This window comes from Myotis lucifugus, unplaced genomic scaffold (genome assembly GCF_000147115.1).
Source record: "Myotis lucifugus unplaced genomic scaffold, Myoluc2.0 scaffold_250, whole genome shotgun sequence".
In the NCBI taxonomy this organism is placed as follows: domain Eukaryota; kingdom Metazoa; phylum Chordata; class Mammalia; order Chiroptera; family Vespertilionidae; genus Myotis; species Myotis lucifugus.
Window position 1 is genome coordinate 1,440,989 of NW_005871298.1, and position 22,264 is coordinate 1,463,252.

The 22,264-nt window shown below is 46.1% G+C and overlaps 1 protein-coding gene across 2 annotated transcripts in view; it reads left to right on the top strand.

The window, feature by feature from the left end:
- BARX2 (BARX homeobox 2) overlaps positions 1–22,264 on the top strand; it is a 57,617-nt gene that overhangs the window by 20,048 nt on the left and 15,305 nt on the right. For both annotated transcript variants that reach the window (XM_006098870.3, XM_023762549.1), the window contains exon 2: positions 21,935–22,235. In XM_006098870.3, coding sequence (XP_006098932.1) covers positions 21,935–22,235 — 301 coding nt within the window. The remainder of the gene's footprint in view (positions 1–21,934; positions 22,236–22,264) is intronic.

Here is a 22,264-nt window from a genome sequence, read left to right on the forward strand (position 1 = left end):
TAGTACAACAAAGACATATTTTTGATATTTTATATATTTAAATGCCATTTAACAAAGAAAAATTAAAAAAATGAGTTCGAGTGTCACCTCTGACACACGTGTCATAGGTTCGCCATCACTGATCTAGCATATTTTGGCATATTTTTGGCATATGGTAGCTGCTCACAACAGTATTGTTTTCAAACTTACCCAAGTGTTGAGAACAGTCTCTGCCCAGTGTTTCTTTAGCGCTTGGCTTACTGTAGTCAGTCTATTTTCCTCTTGCTCAACCCTTCCCCACTCTCTCCACACAGTTGACTTTTTCGTCTCTAGGGACCGCCCTACACCTGCGGTGCTCAGATGTTGCTGCTCCTCTCCCCTCTTGCCCCCCCCCCCCACTTTTTTTTTTGGTCTAAGAATTTATCATATGAGGCTCGTTACACTTTCTTAATGGACTCTGTTATCTGCTTCCGTGTTATAATCTTTCCATTTAAGGCCTTATTTATCTATAGTAAACTGTCTGCTGTGTGTGTGTCTCTTTTAATTCCCTAAGTGGATATTGATTGGACTGCCCCAAGCAGCATAATGGTTCAAGTTCATCTACGAGACTCAAGTGTAGCCTATCTGGGTGGCGGGTAGGAGTTAAATGGCAGCTGTTAAACAGTGCATAGCAGCTCCTCACAACGGCTTAAACATGAAACGGGACTTGTTGTAACAGAATATGCTGGAATTTGATGAGGACCCTGAGTGCGACAGGACGTGGGATTTGAACTTGCAGTTGTAGACAATGACTACACCTCCTACGACCAGAGCCCGTGACCTTTCGCCCCACGATGCCCAGAAGAAAGGCTGGTGGAATTACCAGCAAGGCCCCGGTGCAGCTCGCACACCCTCCCTGTCACACAACATTCGCTCCTTTCTTCCTTAACCTTCCAGGTAATAGAGACATGGAGTCTTGCCCCCTTCATGAACCATGAAGTTGATGATCAGAATAACTGCAAGACCTTCAAAAACTTTCAGGGATGAAAAGTGCTAAGAAACCAAAAGAAGTCAGTCACCTAACACACATAACTGGCATTAAACATCATGAAAGGATCTGGTCTAAGCTAGTGGATATTGAGAAAATGCCCTAAAAAGGTGTATAGCATCATTTAAGAGCGGTGCCCCTTTGAAAATAAAATTATTAATGAGCACACTAGCCTCTTTTTGTGCACAAGAAGTTGAACAGACGGCTGTGATTTCTTAGATTTCGTACAAAATCAGATTCTAAACAGATTTATCAAATACAATGTCTACATTAAAACCTTAGTGATTAAATGTAACCCTTAAATGATGGAGTGATCCACGCTAAATTTTCTGATTAAAGCACAGAAAAGCTAACAGCCCTTACTGTTTCAATTAGAATTGCTTCAATGAGAGTTCATTCTTAAAAATTTTATTGGGTATGTACTCCCCCAAGGTGTTGTGCTAAGACTGGAGATATGGTGGTGACCAAGCTGCCAAGTTCTGCCCTCAGAGTTGTGGGAGATGCAGATGAGTAAATGTGAAGTCACCAGTACAGCATCATATGACAAATTCTGTGATGGGGGAAGGTGGGTGTGCTGAGGGACAGCTGACCCTGACTGGGACTTGGGGTTGCATGTAGGGAAGGCATCCTCTAACCTGAGAGAACAGGATGAATAAGCAGGCTGAGTAATGTTCTAGCAGAGGCAGAAGGTTGCTAAAATGAGTTCCTTTCCCTGAATGCTATAATGAACATAATGGAACATTGGTTTTTGTGTGTGTGTTTTTGGATGGTTGAAGGACTCATGACCTTCAGGTAATTGTTTTTATCACCAGTCTTTATATAGTGTTGTAGGTGTAGTTGTGTGAAATTAGTAGAAGTTGTGTTTCAAAAGTAAACCTGCATCAACTCAACCTAATACTTGTGTGGTAGAGAGGCAATGCAAAAGCCATTCAGGTGAATTGTGTGTTTTTGAGTCACGACTTACTGTCACTTCATAAATCCATTCTGTGTTTCTCCCCCCTTTCATCATTGTTGCTTTGGAAGTTCAGGATATTATCTGTCTCTTGGTGAAAGTAGGGTTTTATGTTTTACCAGGAATAGAGGCTCATTTGATATATGGCGTTTACTTCTCATTTTATAATGGGCCCCTAGAGCAGTGATGGTGAACCTTTTGAGCTCGGTGTGTCAGCATTTTGAAAAACCCTAACTTAACTCTGGTGCCGTGTCACATATAGAAATTTTTTTATCTTTGCAATCATAGTAAAACAAAGACTTATATTTTTGATATTTATTTTATATATTTAAATGCCACTTAACAAAGAAAATTCAACCAAAAAAATGACTTCGCGTGTCACCTCTGACACGTGTGTCATAGGTTCGCCATCACTGCCCTAGAGTGACATGAGTAAGTTGTTTCATTCTTCTGGATTCTTTTTCTTTTGAATAGAGATATTCTCATTGGTGAAGTATGTGGAGGTTCTTAAAGATCAAGTAGGAAACAGGAAAGTATGAATATGATTATGTATGTACAAATATTTTCCTCTTCTAAGCAGTTGCTCAGTAAGTGTTTGCTGAAATAAATTTGAGAGCATTAACCATTCACAGTAAAGTGGTAGAATCCTAGTTGCAACAGGTGAATTAAAAAAAAATACGTCATTGCTGTTCCCATTGGAATTTCAGAGCTTCGTGTGTGACTTATTTTTGATTCTGGTTCACTCATCATTGGTTAGCTACGTTCATCAGAATCTGCACGGGAGGTCAGGAAGTATGTCGGTTCACTTTGCACAGAACACACTGCAGCCCCATTGGCAAAAGCTGAGTTTGATTCCAGTTCTAACACGTGGCTTAAGAAACCTCCAGAGAGCCAAGGGCCATGATAGGTTTTGTGAGAGAAGGCGCCTATGTAGCTAGGACTTTTCTTGTTCTTAAAAGCTGGGGATTCCTGTGTTTTGTTCCTTCATAACACAGCGGCTCAGAGAAAGTCAGACTGGAGTACTTTACCTCCCTGACCTCCCATTTTGGGATTTCAGTTCCACTCTAAGGATATTTTCAGAAAGAGAAAAAACATAATCAGTTGTTCTAATAGCTATTCCAGGAACATCATGATGCTCCACGGGTCAGATCAGCTCATGTCCACCTGTAGGGTAGCCCATGGATATTGCACTTCCGGCATCCAGGGTCTCAGCTGGGTAGGCTCTCCTGGAGTGTAAGTGTGGTTAGCTTATTATTCAGATGACTGTTCTCCTGGGAAGACTGTCAGGTTGACCGCGAGGGGCAAAGGACAAATGGTTCTTAGAGCCAAGAGAACAAGTTCAACTGCAAGCCAGCTGTTGACTCTCTCACACCTTGAGAGCTGTTTTTTTTATTAGAACCGTAGACTGGAGGAGCACCTTCGTTTGGCAGAAGAGAAATAGATGTTTGTCAGCTTAGAAAACATTCATTGAGCGCCCACTCTTTGCCATGTTGAGGGAGCAGCTACAAAGATGAATTATCAAAGGGCTTACTGAGTAGTAAAAGGATACAAACATAAGTCCATTGACATACTCCAAGGAGTGCTCTGTGGAAGGTAGGCATGACCTACAGTGAACACAAAGGACAGGATTTAGCCCAGTCTGTGTAGGAGGAAGCAGGGAAAGGTTGGGGAAGATTTTCTGTTGAGAAAAGCTGAGCTGAAACTTAAAGTATGAATAAGAATTAGCCTTGGGAATGGGACTCATGGAGGTGAGGCTGGGGGCATGTGGGGACAAGGGGGAAATATGACCAAACATAAAGTGGCTTGAAACAGCATAGTATGTGTCTGGGAACTCTGGGCAGGTCCATGTTAATAGAACGTGAAGCATAAAGAGAAAGTGTTGAGAGTGAGGTTGGAAAGGGAGGGCCCATGCTGTGGAGATTTTATTTTGTAAACTCTGGAGAATCACTGCATGCCTTTAAACACGGGAATAACACTTGCATTTGGGTTGGGGGAGAATCATTTTGAAAGATGACTTTGACCAGGACAAGGCTGAAGGCAGGAGAACCAATAGGAGGCTCTTGTCCTCATCCAGACAAAAGCTAATGAACGAGGGTAGTGGTGAGAGGATGGCGCCTTAGGGAATCCCAGCATTTAATGGGCAGGAGAAAATTAGGGCCAAAGCAAAGACCCAGTCAGAGAGAGAAAAGAATAATCAGGAAAGAATGTCAAGAAGAGAATTTCAAAAGGAATAAGAGATCAGCTGAGGGGTGCAGTTGACTGAAGACTGACAAGTGTTCAGAGTGTGTTCTGGGGGCCAGCAGGACCAGCAGCATCAGGGAATTGGTAAGGAAAGAAAGTCATGACCCACCTGAGAGATATGGCCGGGGTGTGGATATGCTTGTTGATGACCAGGACATATTTGCATTGGGATGGTTGGGACAGAATCCATCTTGCAGCCAATTTGGGAGGAAATGAGAAAGTGGAGATAATATAGTCTAGGCCAGCGGTCGGCAAACTGCGGCTCGGCAAACCACGGCTCGTGAGCCACATGCGGCTCTTTGTCCCCTTGAGTGTGGCTCTTCCACAAAATACCGACTTCTGCACATGGGCCACGAAGTTTCAATCGCACTGTACGTGCGCGCCCGCACGTGGTATTTTGTGGAAGAGCCACACTCAAGGGGCCAAAGAGCTGCATGTGGCTCGAGAGCCGCGGTTTGCCGACCACGGGTCTAGGCAGAGACTTGGCTAAGATAGTAATGAGATAAATTGTTAGAGACGGATACAAGTCAAGAACACTTGACTTTGAGCTTTCAGAGACTTCAGCACCTGCGTTTTGGCTTAAAGGAAAGTAGAAAGATTGAGGTTTATGATAAGGAAGGTGGATAAAGAAAAAAGGAAGATGTTGAAGACATCAGTAGCCTTTTATAGAGGTGTATGAGCAAATGTGAGTTATTGTCGTGTGGGATGAAGTGAAGTCATCGCTGCCCGGCATTGTGAGGCAGGGCTTGTAGTCTGGCTCTTTTTTTCAAGGTTTCTTTGAGAGGCATCGCTGTGTATTCATAATAATGTACAGTTTTTTGCAGCGTTTTAAGGCACAGACCTGGTTTGAATTCTCAGTCCCTCACCAGTAAGTGTGTAAATTTGGACAAATTACTAGTATTTAGATACTCTGAGCATTTGTTACTTGTTTCCTAATCTTCAGAAATGGCATAATAATACCCACTACACAGGATTGTAAATGAGAGAGTGTGTCTATGTAAACAACTGCATGGCTCCACTTATACGTGTTTTTGTTTTTGTTTTCAATAAATACCTGTACTCTTTTCAATCTGAGTTTGGGAGTCTGCAGGTGCAGAGGGCGGACAGTATGCATTGATCTATGCCATTTAAAAAGAAAAAATATATTTTTATTGATTTCAGAGAGGAAGGGAGAGGGAGAGAGATAGAAACATCAGTGATGAGTATCATCAATTGGCTGCCTCTTGCATGCCCCACACTGGGAATTGAGCCTGCAACCTGGATATGTGCCCCAACTGGGAATCGAACTGTGACCTCCTGATTCATAGGTCAACACTCAACCACTGAGCCACCACGGCAGGCCCTGCTATAGTTTTGCTGTGGAATTGTGGGTGCCTGGATGTGAAAGCAGTCAATTAGCCCCCACTCTCTTTCTTGCTGAGATAGTTCTTGATGGCTTCCGCTGCCCCTGGATTTTGGATGAAATGGTAACTTTTACTTTGCCAAAGCATAGAAAGGTCAGTAGAGGAAGGACAGCGCCAGAGCAGAGGTTGGGGTGCTGAACCAGGAACCCACGCTAAGCAATGGTTTGATCCAAACTTCTATGCGAGATCATCTACTACCCATTTCACCTTGAAACTCCCAAAAGGAGAACCGTTGAGACCCAGAGCTTCACAGGCTGCCGTTTCTGTTATGGTTTTGACTGCTCTTGCCACATCCTTAAGTAAACCCCAGTCCGACTGGAGAGGGCACGTGGGTGGCTGGAGGAGGAGGTGGTGAACAATGCCCATTCACAGGTGACAAGGGCAGGCCTGTCTCGTGTGCCCATCAAAACGGTGCTGGGGATAGATGTCACTTTTCTATCTCGCTTCGGGTGATTAGAACCAATTAAGAGGTTGACACACAGCATAGACGGGGAAAGAAAACACAGAGGGCGCCCACGTCTTCCCCCTCATCCCAAGAGAGAAAGCGAGGATTTGCCACCTGCTTCCCAAGTTCACGTAGAAATTGATGGATAAAAGCTCGTTTGTCAGTTGACCTTCTTTCTGGACTCTCCTCCCACTTTGGTTCATAAAACAACAGTGATACCCGCTCTGCCTTGTCTGGAGGAGCCCGGTGGGAGATGCTTTTTTCTTTGCAGAGCCTCGGTCCCGGGACAACACAAAGCCTGTCCATTTGGTGTGAGCAGTGAAAGGAGGGTTCCAACAGGTGCCATTGTGAGCGTGCCGCGGAGGAGCCATGCCGAGGGCAGCAGGCTCGTTTTGATCTGGGCTCAGATGGGAGGCTTTAGCGGAATACCCTCTCGGGCTGGGCACGGGGGGGCTCTTTGATCTCTCCTTTGCCTAAAAGGCAGAACCCTCTTCTCTGTTTCCTCCAAGGACAAAAATAAACAGAGAAGCCGAGTTTGTGAACAGCTGCGTAAACAATGCAATTGAGAAGTATGCAAAAAAAAAAAAAAAAGACGAGGGTTATATATACATTCCTACCCATACCCTCCTGATCCGCGTTGTGCATCCGCATTGCGACCCTCGCTTGATCTGGGAGAGATTTCCATCGATGGGGTGAAACACAGACCCTTCATGCCGAGGGGTTTAAGGCCTCCGATCATTGGGGCAGGAACGTTTCTTTCCCCTGCACGTGGAGCAGTTCTGAGACGCTCCAACTATAGTGGAGTAAGAGCCCTCCTTCATGCGCCAAGAGCAGGCCCCTCACACTCCGGAGGGTGCGCAACTGGAGGTGCTGGGTTTGCACTTAGGCGATAGAATCTGTAAGCCTGAAACCAAATTCATCTTCTTTTCGGTGTCCCTCTCTCCGCAGGAGGACTTTCTTTTTACACCTGTGCTGTGTATAATGAGATCGCCATTTGCCTGCTCACAGGCATGCAGCTCTAGAGTAGCCTTGCTTTGTCCCCTTACGTCCCCCACCTCCGATCAGTCTCCATAAATGGTGTAGTTTCTCTTTTTGGTCTGTCTCTTCATTGACACCCTTGGTTCAGGCTGTTGTTACCAGGACTAACGTAATGGTTTCCTACTTGGTCAGATAGCTACATTTAAAGCTGATCAATAAAAACTGTTTGGGTAATACAGATGATAGGACAGAAAGCTCCTTTAGGCTCTTGGGAGAAGGTAGAAGAACCAATGACTTTCAAAAAACAGTAAAGGTTAAAAGTATAGAAAACTCCTTTTCACATCTCATGCTGCTCCCTCATTATCTCCCATGGCTTCTCCTCCCTAACCTGACTTACATGTTTTCCCTTCATACCTCTGTCACGATGTTCCTTCTGCCTAGCATGCTTGCGTTTGTTCCTTCTGCCTTAAAATCATCTGTTATTCAGGGTGCATCTCATTGCCGTCTCCTTCCCTCCACACCCCAGACAGAAGTTTCCACTCCCTCCGCTGAACTTTTAGAACCCTTATATTTGTTATTCCACATTTCATTGAATGCCTGGCTCTATAGGTACCTGTGTATATTACTTATCTGTCTCTTTACTAGATTATGAATTTGGGACAAACGTGTGTTGTTGTTTTTTTAATTTGTTACAAAGGCCAGCAGAGTGCCCCACATATGCTAACTCTTCAATGAAGACTTTAAAAAATAAATGGATGCTATAAAACCATGATAATCACACATTCATCTAATATCCCTGGTGCTCATTATTTTTTTCCAGCTTTATTGAGGTATCGTTGACAAATAAAACTGTAAGATATTTAAAGTGGACAATGTGATGATCTCATATATGTATACATTGTGAAAGGCTTTTCCCCATCGAGTTAATGAACACATCCATCACCTCACGTATTTACCTTTTTGTGTGTGTTTGAGAACATTTCAGTGCTAGTCTCTGACCGAATTTCAATTACACAATACAGTGCTACTAGAGTCACCATGTTTTCCATGAGCTCATCTTATAGCTGAAAGTTACTAACCTTTGAACAACCCCTCCCTGTTCCCCCCACTCCCAGCCCTGGCAACCATTTTTCTTCTCTCTGTTTCTATGAGTTCTACTTTTTTTTTTCATTCTAGATTCCACATATAAATGATATCATGCAGTATTTGTCTTTCTCTGTTTTTGTACCCATTATTTTAAACAATCATTTATGGAGCTCTTCATTAAGAAAAAAAAAATCACAAAACATTCATTTAATTCTCACAGTAAACCTGTGGCGTAATTATTACTTTTGTCCTCATTTCACAGTTTAGAAAACTGGAGTTCAAAGAGATTTGATCATTCCTCCAGGACTACCCAACGTGTTAATGGCAGAGTCTGAACTGAAATTCAGGTCTGACTCCAAAACTCACATTTCTATTCCTGGTTGTATTGTCCCTCAGGTGTCCTGCCTGGGGATCCAGGTGAGGAAAGCCCAATTCCTGCTTCCCCGGAGCTTTCGGGCGGGGGGTGGGGGGGGGGCTGCTGGGGAAGCAACAGTTGCCCTGCAGGGAGGTGGTCACTCTGGGGACATAGGAGAGGGGACACAGGAAGGCTCCATGCCTGTGAGGGGACTGTGAACAGAGTGGACACACGGCTTTCTCTGGGCTGGGTTCGCCAGCTTTCATGGAGATTGAATCCATAATTGCTCCTTCTTAAGGTCTTAGTTTAGGTGAGCCTGCATTTCATGGTCAACAAATGCATTTACCCTAAGTGTTTGGATGTTTATGGCTTCTGAGTTAATAGGTAGTCTGTAAAATGCATCAGTTAGATGATGATGATGATGATGATGATGATGATGAAAGAGAGAGGTGACTGACTTTATGAGTCAAAGTTTAGTTGATAAATTAGGCACAGTAAGAAATCAACAACAATAATAAAATGGGACAATTATAACAATATACTGTTGACCCTTGCACAACACGGGTTTGAATTGGGTGGGTCCACTTATAAACAGATTTTTTTCAAAAAATATACAGTTGTCCCTCCTCATGTCCCCGGATTTCACATCTATGGATTCTACCAACCATGGACCTAAACAGTATTTTTGGTCCACAGTGGGGTGTCCAAGGATGCAGAGGGCTGACTGTGGACATTGCACTGCACCATTTTATATAATGGACTCCAGCATCATTGGATTTTGATAGCTACCAGGGTCCTGGGACCAATTCCCCGTGGGTACTAAGGGATGACTGAGTTTAGGGAGAGTCAAAAGTTATATGTGGATTTTCGACTGTGTGGGGTCGGCTCATTTATACCTTTATTTAACACCATAATTTTCATTTATTTTATTTTTATTTAATATTAAATCTTTTATTCTTTAATTTAAAAAATTGATGATTCCCCCCTCTCTGCCCCATGATAAATCTTATGAGCAAGAGTGATTTCGGTACTTGGTAATTTTCTCAGTTCACTCCTGGTGATAGGCCCCCTTGCTAGCTCTTAATCGATGGTTAATGCTTTTAAACAACAACAATGACAAGTTTTAAGTGTGCTAGCATTGCCTAACCAGGCTGACTCGGATGCTCTCTGTGACTTCATTGTGTGGGCTGGCCATTTGTTCTCCTCACAGCCCTCTTCCCCTTTTAGGCAACAAAGCACAGAGAGAAGCCTTTCACCTTATTTGTTTGTTTATTTATTTGTAGCAAACCCTGCAGGAAGTCCTGGGAAAGGCTCTCTCAGAACTATTCCCGGCAGCCAGCTTGGCTTCCTCCAGCTGCCCAGCAATTTCGGATAACAATATCGGTTGCTCTGCTGAGCCCATTGAATACAACTTCTGCAGCCTTCAGCACGTCTTCCTTTCCTCAAGAAGGATCAGAAGCTTGCAATCCATTTCCCAGGTCACAGAGCCCTGGGTGCAGAAATGGTTTAGCTCCTATGAAAGCTACACCCTTCAGAGTCGTAGGGATGAACACATCCTTTGTTGCACTCGACATGCTTAGACAAGGCATGTATCAAGGCTGGTTTCATAAACTCCTCTTCCCTTACCCCAACTATCCTTTGGACCCCTCCTCCTGAAAAAAAAAAGATGCCAACATGCCATTTTAGTCCTGTCTGAAGCCATGGGTGACCCTAGATGTTTTTGAAGTGAATGGGTGGTTTAAGTCCCACTAACTTCCTTAAATCTTCCCATGATACTTTTTCTCGAGATGACTTATTATGGGGTCTGACATCACCTGGACTTTCTGCTCTCATCTTGGGCTTCTCAGAGTCCATGCCCAGAAAGACCCATCCAGTTTCAGACATGTGGGCTTTTGTAGAACCTCCAGCCCCCCCCTTTTTTTTTTATCTTTGTCTTATATAGGTAGGGTTGGTTGCATTAGATGAGCTGGCTGTTCTCCATGTAGGCACTTGAAATGAAGGACTTCACCTGGAAAGTATTATGCTAAGCGAAATAAGCCAGTCAGAGAAAGATAAGTATCACACGATCTCACTCATATGTGGAATCTAATGAACCAAATAAACTGATGAACAAAAATAGACCCCGAGACATAGAAGCATGAACAGACTGTTGAACCTCAGAGGGAAGGCAGGGGAGGGTGGGTGGGAAGAGATCAACCAATGAACTTGTATGCATATGTGCATAACCCTGTGGTCACAGACAATGGAGTGGTGAGGGCCTGGTTGGGGAAGGGGGAATGGGAGCGGACTGGAAGAGGTTAATGGGGGGTCAGGGTGGGGGACAGGGGACCTATGTAATACTTTCAACAATAAAGATTTTAAAAAATGAAGGCCTTCCATTTGGTCTGCAGGTGAGTTCAGGGCCAGGGGCTGGTATGGAGGATGAGGCCAAATGTGCTTTTAAAATCTTAACACTGTGGTTCTGTGGGTTCTGCCACTTCATCTCTGTGTTTGAGGATCATGCCGGTGGTGTCTGCACCCTGGTTTGTTTACCCAGCCTTCACAGATGGGTGCCACTCGGTGGGTGTTGTGGAGAGAGCAGGGTGTGGTTAGGGGTGGAGGTGGGAATGTCGGTTAAGAAAGACGAGCAGATGTTAGTGTGTGAAGTCGGAGGAATGGTGCTGGGGATGGAGAAGTTTGGTGGGCAGTCTCCTACAGAAACTTTTTCAGAAAGCATCCGGGGAAAAACGAGTTGGCTGTATTTCTGATTGCTAATCTTGGTCTATAATGCCCAAAGAATTTTGAAACTAAGAATTGCATAGATCCTTGGTAGTTTACAACTCTCCTGCCTCCTGCCAATCCTTTACTGAGTTGATGGGGTCGTAATGTGGGCACAGCCAGATTAGGGAGGGACACTGTGATGCCCTGACTCATTCTCAGCTCCGTTCCCCGGGACGGGGAAGGTGCTGCTCCCGGGACAACCTCATCCTGTCCTCTCACACATGTGGTGAGAAGAAAGGCAGGATCTGGCCTGGAAGGACCTACGTGGGCAGCGGAATGGAGAGCCCATGGGGTTGGACCGCGAGAAGAGAGTCCTGGCCAGATTGGAGGAGGCCGTGCCTACAGGGCAAAGGGCCTCTTTAAGCTCTTCTGTTTTGGGACCTAAATGTTCCTCTTGTCAAAAAATCTTCTTTCTCTGCGCTGGATGTAAATAGCAGAGATGAATATACATTGCAGTTGTTGGAGGGATGCGGGCCTATGGCAGAATCACATTGAGCCTCTGCTGGTAGTTACACTTGGTGTGGGAATTGGGTTCTGTAATGTTGACGGAAGAAGGGAGATGCTTGGGAAGGACTGTGCTGGTCCAGAGGTCCCCTGTCAGATAACAGCACCTACATTTTTATAGCCCTTTCAGTTTATGACAGTACATATAAAGTGAGATATGTCGATTTGTACATTGACATTTTCATAATTTTCCATTTTCTAATTAAAATTCAAAACCTTGTTCTGATATCCATCTCATTCAATAGGCAACAGATCTTAAAATTTAAAAATGTGGACTTATTTCAAAAAACATGTGCTTTGAAGTAGGCTAGGTCACATTCTACACTGCAATTTATTGACCTTATTTTTTCCCCCCTGATGATAGAATGACAATTTTTGAGCCTATAACCCTGAGCTCAGAATTTCCTGAGAAGGAGGATTCGTTTTTGCAATTACTGTACTTTCCTACAGCACTTGCTAACTTGCTACCAGCTGGGAAATACATTTGACTCATTAAGGGCAACCCAAAGCAATACTGGTATATATCCCTGGGAATAATGGATAAAAATGCCTCTCTACTTTTCACATGGTCAATGAGGAAATAGCTCATGGAAAATGAACGACACCTGGGCATCTGGCTACCAAAGTCAGTTTTTGCCCATGTGTGTGGCTTGGCTCAGTTCTTTGGTCTTGGTAATAGAGTCATTATTTCTGTGTTAGAAGGGTTTCTGAATGTCGTATGTTGTTTCAACCCAAGCCGTTCCCCAGGAAACACAACTATTCGTTCTCTTTTCTTGCCTGGACTGGAGCTATAAGGCCATCATTCTTCCAGGAAGGGCAGAGCCTCTCCAAATGGTACCCACTTCATCTTTCAGAAATCTGTGCCCTTCGTTGGTTTTTCTCTATGTGGGAATATGCGTGCATTTTTAGGTGTTTATATTTCTATAGATTTACATTTTCTACAGGGAAACACCGTGCTGCCTATAGGGAAAAAATTGATGTGATTAATGAAGCAACATATATCCTTTATTTGCCTTTTTCTTTTGGGAATTGGGTGCTGTGTCATGAATATTATGGGGACCTTGAGATCAGTATTCACTCTTCTTATGCAACATGAGCCAATACCAATGCATAACTCACCCGCACACCCTGGAAGAAGCAGGAGGTTCTAAGGAGGTATGAAGGCACCTCAAGTCTGGGAACACTGGGATATGGGGAAAGAAAGTCCCTGGCAATTGTGCTTTAACATTTTGGAAGGCAGGGTGTTCTGATTTAAAGAGCATGGCTGTGACTCAGATTTTCTTGTTCAGATCCTAGATACATGCCCTAGTCATCGGATCTTTTTGTGAGGAGCAAAAGAGGTGTGTGTGTGTGTGTGTGTGTGTGTGTGTGTGCGCGCGCAAAATCTAGCCATGGTTGTGCTTAAAAATTTCCTTCCTTTGTCCCCTCCATCTGTCCAATGCCTTGAGGTCATGGGTGGAATTTAAGAGACATGAGATGGATTGAGTGGCTTCTTGAGCCTCTCTTCCTTTGGAGAGATTGCCACTTCCTAAGGCCTTACTACAAGGTGAGGTGTTGTGTGGTTGTTGTTGTTGTTGTTTTAGCTGCATAATCTTTGAGGACAAACTTTTATCAGAAAATAGGGGGATACCAGGCAGAGGAGATTTAAGCATAGAAACCACATGACTGCAAGATACTGCGACATGCTGACGAAAATGCCTGTACTATGCCAGTCACCCCAGCGAAGGCAAAGGTTTGATCGTTGACTGTATTTTGGGGGCCGGGCCAGACACTGGTTTGTTTGAGGGTGCTCCTGCTTGATGGCTTGCCTTCCTGTTCCAGTAGAGAGCCCTCCCCACTCAGTGGAACCAGCTTCAGCATCAGAAGTGCTGTGGGTCGTCCTCAGTAAAGCCTTCTTCGTTTTCTCTTGTGATTTTTGCTTTGCTTAAAAATGTATTTGTCTACGTGTAGTACTTGGCAAATTTGTATACTTCTACCTGTTCCTTTCTATTCTTTATTTGTTTCTGATTGGAATCTCGGCTAATTTCATCCTTCCAATCTCAGTTTATTTTTATTTTTTAAAATCTCAGTTTAAGTGACTCTCTCTCAGGGAGCTCCTGACCACCTACACTTGGTTAAATCCTTTTTCTTAACTGTCTGCCATCCTGGCCAGAGCGTCTGTCGGGCAAGGACCTGACCTTTTTTATCCCTGGTTCTTGGCAAACAATCTACACTAGATATTCCATAATTTGTTCAATTGAATTGAACTTTTATTCTCTTTTATCCCATTTTGTTTCTAATTCTTTGCAACGAAAGGCAAGCCATGAGACTGTATTTAAGCCGGATTAGAACGTGTAGGGGGAAGGAAATTAAATTGGATTTAGAAAATTACATGTTGGCATCAGTGTTCTGAGTTTGGCAAATGATTCTCCCGTTGGGTGTTCAAGGGCTTGCCTGTGCACCCAGGGCTACTAGCAGGAGGCAATAAATCTCCTCTGGTTTTTCCTCTGGAAACTTTGCCCAGTGCCCTGACCCTATGCACATTTTCCCAGCCTGCCCAGTGGAGAGTCCTATACCAGGAAGGTAGGTCTGAAAATGCCAGAGAAGGGGGAGTTTCCAAAGTTATGTCAAAGATTTGCCAGCGAGTGACCGTGTTGAACATTTACCATTCTTGACATTCTTTTTGGCCATTTTCACTGATCCTGTGCTCTTTGGCTTTTGCTGCAAGGCCTGTCTTGTTGATAAGTTCTGTCTCCTTTGCCGGCCCCGTTGGTGAAGATATACCCTCAGGCCCAGTCCTTCATCCTCTGTTGTTCTTAAGTCTTTCTTTGGAGATGAATTACACTATGACCCCTTCGTCTCTGGTTCTGTGAAATCTACATCCCCATCTCAGAGCCCTTCTGCTGGGGCACCAGTTTGTGATTCTCCCTGCCTGGGAGGTATCATTCCTGGGATGTCTGATTGTCATCTCAAACTAGATATGTCTCCAGAAGCCTTATCTTTTTCTCCCAAAACATTCTCCGAGGCGCTCTGATTCCAGCAGTTCCCACTAGAGTCTGTGAATCTTCCTACGCCTTCTATACGCCTGCCCTCCTCGCCTGCCCCAACCTAATGGTCTTCCAGAGGTTGGTTCTTCCTTGTTGTGCCTCTGAAATCCATTCCTTTCTTTCCCCTAAGGACCCAGCTCCTCCTCTTTTCACAACTGTACTCTCTAGAGCAGCGATTTCCAACTGTGCACCACAGCGGCCAAGAGAATGTTTAAAACATGCCATACCTGGCTGTTTCGTCAGGGGCACTGACCTCTTTTCCCTTAGCTTGTCAAATAAAACAATAACAGCCAATATACTTTTCTGGTGTGAATGAATCAAAAGTATACTTATGTTTGGTCAGATCAGCAATACAGAATTTTAGTAATAAGTTGATGTGCCATGAGATGAAAAAGGTTGGAAATCGCTTCTCTAGAGCACAGCTACCCTGGAATCCTAGGCTTTGTATGCCACTCAGCTTGGGCCACAGGCTTCTTCGTTTTTTTATGTTTACCTTTTTTTTTCATGTCTCATTTCCCCAATTTGATAATTAGCTCCTTGTGGACAGAGATGAGGGACTGTTTCTCTTCCTGTCTCTAGCAGTTAGCACAGAGCTCAGGAGCTACCTGGTAGAGAGCGTTCGCTGCTGATGGTGACTTAAGAACAACAGAGGATGAAGGACTGGGCTTAGGGTATATCTTCACCAACGGGGCAAAGGAGACAGAACTTATCAACAAGACAGGCCTTGTAGCAAAAGCCAAAGAGCACAGGAGCAGTGAAAATGGCCAATGTCAAGAATGGTTGGGGATCGAACCCTCAACCTGGGCATGTGCCCTGACCAGGAATCGAACCATTGACCTCCTGGTTCATAGGTTGACTCTCAACCACTGAGCCATGCCGACTGGGCACTCTTTGATTTTCGTCCTAAAGAAGTTTGAAATCTAGGGAACAGTAGTAAACAAATGAACTCCTACTACCAGATTCGAATTAAGTAAAGGTGAGTGAGGACACAGCAGAATGCTGTGGGTGCGTGAAGGTGGGAGTGATTAATTCAGGCCTGTGCTAAACAACAGCTGCCCTGGCTGCTTTTCATCAGTGAGTGATTACGAGGAATCTGAGAGCAGGTGTGGGTGTGTGAAGACAGCAGGATGGGCAGGAGGAGGAAGACAATGCCATTCCCAGTGTGCTCTTGGCTGGGGGAGCTGTTGAGCGGGGATGGCTGGCGGGTGGATGATGACCACATTGGGGTGGTATGGCACTTCTGGCAGACGGGAGGGTCCCCAGACCTATCTGCCAGGCTGGCTTACTTGGTTTCACTCAGCTCCTGGAGTAGCCTGGTGCTTTTGTGGGCGGCGGCAGTTTTGATGACATCGCGGGTTGAACGTGAGAAGACTGAGCTTGCCCCTTTGCAAAGGCCCTGGAAAGGTCCCGTGATGATGCCGTGGTCCTCCCAGGGTTGCTCTGATGTCCTCTGCTTATTTTGCAAACTCGTTCCATTTTTCCAGGTCCCCCAAATGTTATCTCCCCGCTGCATCTCTTTATCTTTCAACCTCGGTGAACCCTTCTTAAGATTTTTATTTAACTAGATGCTCATTCCAGGGTCTACATTTTGGCAGTCTCGTGGACTTTGGAATAACTTTATTCCATATGTTTCTAAGTCACTTATACTTAATTCATCAAATGTCCCCCCCACACACACCCCTTTGATGGGGTAGTTAATGGCTAAGGCATTTTTGTAAGCCTTTGAGTTGGCCTCTTAAAGCATTTTCCTCTTTTCTTGAGTCACACTAAGCCATAACCTGTAAAGACGGCTTCTATTTCTTTAACTCTTGCTGGGCTAGAGACTGAAGTGTATGGCAGAGTTCATAGCCCACTCAGCCTCTTTTTAGTTCCTTTCCTCTTCGGTCCCTTCTTTCCACGCTTTCAGATGACCCACCCAGACCAACAATGACTGGGGGTTCATGTCCGGTTGCCACTTACCCACAGCCCGGCCTTTCTCTAGTCTACTTTCAGCATAAGGCAGGGCAAATGAATGTTAATCCTCCCCCACCCCCCATATCTGTTTTCCTTGCAATTTAAAAAACTTAACTTGGGTCCGTCTTGTGCCCCACTGACTTCATCCTTTTTTGCCGATGCCTAACCTGGGGAAGGGCTCTGCTTCAGGACTCATCGGCTGCTCTGTGAATTTTTGAGACGGGGCTGCAAAACCAGAGCACTTCTTACTGGAGCCCTGATAGTTCTAGGGCAGTGGTTCTCAACCTTCTGGCCCTTTAAATACAGTTCCTCATGTTGTGACCCAACCATCAAATTATTTTCGTTGCTGCTTCATCACTGTAACGTTGCTACTGTTATGAATCATAATGTAAATATCTGATATGCAGGATGGTCTTAGGCGACCCCTGTGAAAGGGTCGTTCGACCGCCAAAGGGATCTCGACCCACAGGTTGGGAACCGCTGTTCTAGGGGGACCTCTGGCCAGGTTGGCCCTCCCGCAGATTCCCCTTAGCTCTCCTGTCACTGTCAGTCTCAGGACATCACTGTAAGGGCATTTGAAATCCTCTCTTTGGCAAAGAAAAACTGGCAGATTCTGGTGTTTCTGGGTCTTGCTTGGCACATGAATGCGCAGCAGGTAAGAAGATACACATGCATAGTTCAGAGGTAGGTCTGCTTTCTTTTTTTACATATACTTTTTATTGATTTCAGAGAGGAAGAGAGAGAAAGAGAAACATCAATGATGAGAATCAGTGATCAGCTGCCTCCTGCCCACCTCCTGCTGGGGATGGAGTCCACAATCCAGGCACGTGCCCTGACCGGGAATCTAACCGTGACCTCCTGATTCATAGGTCAGTGCGCAACCACTGAGCCACACTGGCCGGTGGTGAGCCTGCTTTCTTGATAAGACAGTTGATCCACTTTCACTTGACACACGCACAGAGTGCCAGGCAACAAAAGTGAGAGGAGGAAAGGAAAGGGAACGAAGAGCAATTACATGCCCAACGGGCACTTGACGTACGTTGACGCATTTAATCCTCACAATTACCTGCAATTATTAGCCCTGCTTTTAGAAGAAGGAATTGAAACTAAGAAAGTTTTAGAAGCCTGCTTACGGTGACCCCACAAGTCACTGGGAGAGGCCCTATTCTTTCCACGACTCAGAATTCCCAGCGGGTTTGCAGGGGTGGGAGCCCCTGGAAATACTGGGGTGCGGTGGTTTTATGACTCTTCCCAGGAAGCAGCCAGCTACCCAGTTGTTCCTCCGAGTCCCTCTTCAGGTCGGCTGACTCGGTCCACACCCGTGTCTTTGTGCGCTTGTGTGTCCGTCTGAGGCTGTCTGCGGACATATGCATCATGCGTTCCTGCCCCATAAATCGGACAGGCAGGCAGCTCGGAGAGGCTTCTCCCCTCGGACCTGTGGCCCTCCCTGTGCCAAGCGGACATGTGGGTGTGGAGAGCCCACTGGGGACTGGCATGGTGGAGGGATGGAGGAGAAGTGCAGGCGGGATGTATAGGAGCAACAGCTACTCGGGATTCTCTCCAACGTTGAGGCGCAGCTGTGGCAGGAGTGGATGGGGCCCCTGCGGTGAAGGGCTTAGTGAGGAGATGTGCCTGTGCATGGCCTGAGCGAGTTCCCATCCATGAGCTCACCGTTTCAGAATCGGTGCAATGGAAAACGCACTGTTAGCCTACCCAGGGTCCTACGTGTGTCCCGCCTGGGGATCGAACCAGCAACCTTTCGATGCATGGAGTGACCCCCAACCAACCGAGCCACACACCAGCTAGGGCCCCAACTCCATTTCTTTGTGAGCCGAACTGTATCTTAACATTTTAAGTCACTGGACTAGTCATCATATGGTTTGGGGATTATTGGCTCTGCATTAAAAAACAACAACAAAGTGATATTTATATTTTACAAAATAAACACCTTGTAATGATGTGTGTCAATAGATCAGCGTACAAATTACTATATTCAGAACATACCTATGTTTGTACATACCTAGGAACAATGATGAAGTCTGTCTCTACAATTTGGGGTTGAAAGCTGTGAGGGGAGACTTCTTTATATGTTTCTGAGTTGTTTTAAGTCCCTGGCACGTCCCTGGGCATCAACCTACCACTAATGTACTCCGGTTTTTCTGATCCAAAACAGATTCTCAAAGCGGCCAAACATTTGGTAGGGAACTATTTCTAGGTACAGGATATACACGGTTATGCGAGAGACATCCTACAGCAAACACTGGTGAGGGGCGTTGGTGGTTGAAAAAAAAACAAAACGATTAGGGAATGCGTTCATTGCGGTCACGTTTGCACGCCTTTTGTCAGCCCGAAAGATGTTTGCTTAAACAGTGTCTTCGGTTTAGCACAGTCATTACTCCCTCTCAGGGGCCGATCCTGTGCTTGAATTTCACAAGCGTATGCGCAGGGTCCAAGGGCGGCAGGCAGCTGTCTCCAGTCAACATGGTCACATAGTGCGAATTCTCGGGAAAAGGGAAAGACAAACTTCGTACATAGTGTTACACATGATCTGCCCTCTCAGAAACCAAAGGACCCCCGCATGCATGCGCTCATGGATACATTTTCTCCTATTTTTAAAACCTGAATTTGATGTGTAGCCAACATATCAATACGTGACTGGACTATCTCACAGCGCTTTTGTGTGAATAGCAAATGGGGGTGTGCACGTGCTTTGTGGAATTAAAGCTCCGGGCCGGTGCTGTTTGGTTAGAAATCAGGTCGTGTATGAAAACGGGAAAAGACAGCGAGCAGCTGGCTAGAGTCTATTTCATCTCACTTTTCTGCGCCCCGTTGGTTTGCCTGTAGGGAGACTCAGTGCATTGCAGACACACATGCCCACCCTGACTCCTGTTCCAGCCTTTTGGTTCCTTCTGAACCTGGAGACAGGCCCCACACACCCCACACTCACACAGCGCCTCGCCGTAGTTAGACTTATGGACAGCGGTGAGCGGTGGTCCTCCTGACACTCCCATGTGGCTTTGTGTGTGTGGCCCCCCGGCATCAGTGCTCTAGCTAGCTGGTGGGAGACAGTGCGGCTTTGTCACAATTTGCATCAGATCGTTGGGTCAGGAGTCCTGAAACTATAGACTTCGGTGAAGGCTGTTGCCTTAAATCACTATCATTCATCAGAAGTTTTTGGTTTTCTTCTTTTTTAAAATGAAGGTTTTCATTAAGTTTAAGCATAAGCTTTATGGCCCAAGTTATCTATAATAATGAAAGCATAATATGCTAATTAGACCAGACAGCCGAACAACCTTCTGGACATCATTCCGGACGTCCTTCCCGATGAAGCTGTGGTGGCAAGGGCCGAGGTAGAGGTGGTTAGGGGCGATCAGGCAGGCAGGCGAGCGGTTAGGAGCCAGCAGTCCTGGATTGCGAGATGGTGCAGGCTGGGCAGGCTCCCTGCCCCTCCCCTCCGTGCACAATGTCCTCATTTTCTGCTACAAAATATTACCAGATGCTTTTTTCTTTCTGAAAAAAATTGACTACCCAAAACCTCAGTGTTCGTGTTGGCGGGAGAATTACTGGGAGTCATGGCCCTTGGGGCTTTATTATTTAGCAACGCTGTGGTTTGACTACAAGGAGAGTCAAAGAACAGGAGAAGTCGTCTGTTTTGATAACGATGGCTGGGTCCAAACAGAAGCCTAGGGATGAATAAGAAGGGAAACGCCAGCCCGGAGGAGAGAGAGGACACAAGTAGCACCTGGTGCTTCGTGATGTTCGTGGGTTTGAGCCCAGAACCAGCGTGAGTGCTGTGGGCTCGGGTGCTTGCCTTGCCCTCCTGCGAGCCATCAGGGCCGGACTGAGTCCCAGGGGGCAGCCCCTGAGTCTTCTAGACGGGCTTGGATGACAGACACTTTCGTGGCATCAGAGTGTTAGAGTTTGAAGGACTCTGGAATGATCTACTTTTACTCACCCTCTGAAGGACAAAACTGAGGCCTGGAGAAATAAAATGATTTACATTTAAAAGATGTAAAACTCGATACGATTGAATCATGAAGAGGAAGAGCATTGTTACTTGAACTTTAATGACATAACCTATGCCCTGACTGGTTTGGCTCAATGGATAGAGCGTCGGCCTGCGGACTGAAGGGTCCCAGGTTCGATTCCGGTCAAGGGCATATACCTTGACTGCGGGCACATCCCAGTAGGGGGTGTGCAGGAGGCAGCTGATCGATGTTTCTAACTCTCGGTCCCTCTCCCTTCCTCTCTGTAAAAAATCAATAAAATATATTTTTTAAAAACAATAAAATAAAGACATAACCTATTTTTGGGCAGAAAAATGCTCTGGCCTTGACATTCCTAAAGGAGTGTCGCATAACTAGAGTGTCTGCCACCACACCATCCGCCTCCTGCGTGCCCGGGGCAGACAGCACTAATCAACCTCAGCGCTCCCCTCAGCCAGCTCTGACCCAGCCTCAGAATCCTCCCTAACACAGTGCTGTAGGCAGCTGGTCATAAGGTGTAAAATCGCTTTGTCGCACCCTCCCCCCCCCCCACACCCCTTCTAAACGAGGTATCCATGCGACTCAAGATGTGGCGATAACCGCACTGGACTTCAAAGCCAGAAGAACTTGGTTTGACCCCTGAACCACAGGTTCCGAGCTCTGTGATCTGAGGCAAGTCTCTCAGCCTTTATGGGACCGTTTCCTTGTCTCTGAAATGAGGCAGTTGAATTAAATAACTGTGAAGCACCTTCCAGGTCTGAAAAATGTTATGATTCCGGGTGTACAGGCTCCTCAGGAAGCATTCAGAGTTACGACCCTGGACTTTTATAAAAACCACAGGGGGCTCGAGGAAGTTTGTCTATTACACATCTAGGTTGGCTTTCTCAAGTTTGTGGTTCTAGCATTTTCTGACTACTTTTTCACCTGCCCAGTCCTACTGACCCATGTCTCTGAAACCATAAGTTAGGGGTCCAAAAGAGGGGGAGTGGGGGAGAGTCACTTCAAACCCAACGTGCTTCTGGCTGTGGGGGACTCGAACGTTCTCCCTCACCAGGCTGAGCACATCTGCACGCATCCTGCCCACCCAGCCATTACAGGTCTTGAGTTGCTTCTTCTTCTCCTCCCTCCTTCCCATCTGGAGGCCCCGCCAGGCAGAGTCTCAGCAAGTGGTCCTCCAAGGGCCCTGGCCTCCTTCCGCCCCGGCTCCCTGGGTGACCTGCCTCCCTGCTTGTCTTCCAGGCCCCGCTTCCCTCCGGGCGTATCCTCTCCTCTCCGTGATCACCCGACAGCCCACAGTCATCTCTCACCTGGTCCCCGCCACCCCGGGAATCGCCCAGACGCTGTCCCGCCACCCCGCTGCCGAGGCTGCCCCTGCCGAGGCCCCGGGCGGCGAGGCGCTAGGCAGCAGCGAGTCCGAGACGGAGCAGCTCACCCCGCGGCAGAAGAAACCCCGCCGGAGTCGCACCATCTTCACGGAGCTGCAGCTCATGGGCCTGGAGAAGAAATTCCAGAAGCAGAAGTATTTGTCCACCCCGGACAGGTGAGCACCCAGGGAGGGGCTGTCCGCAG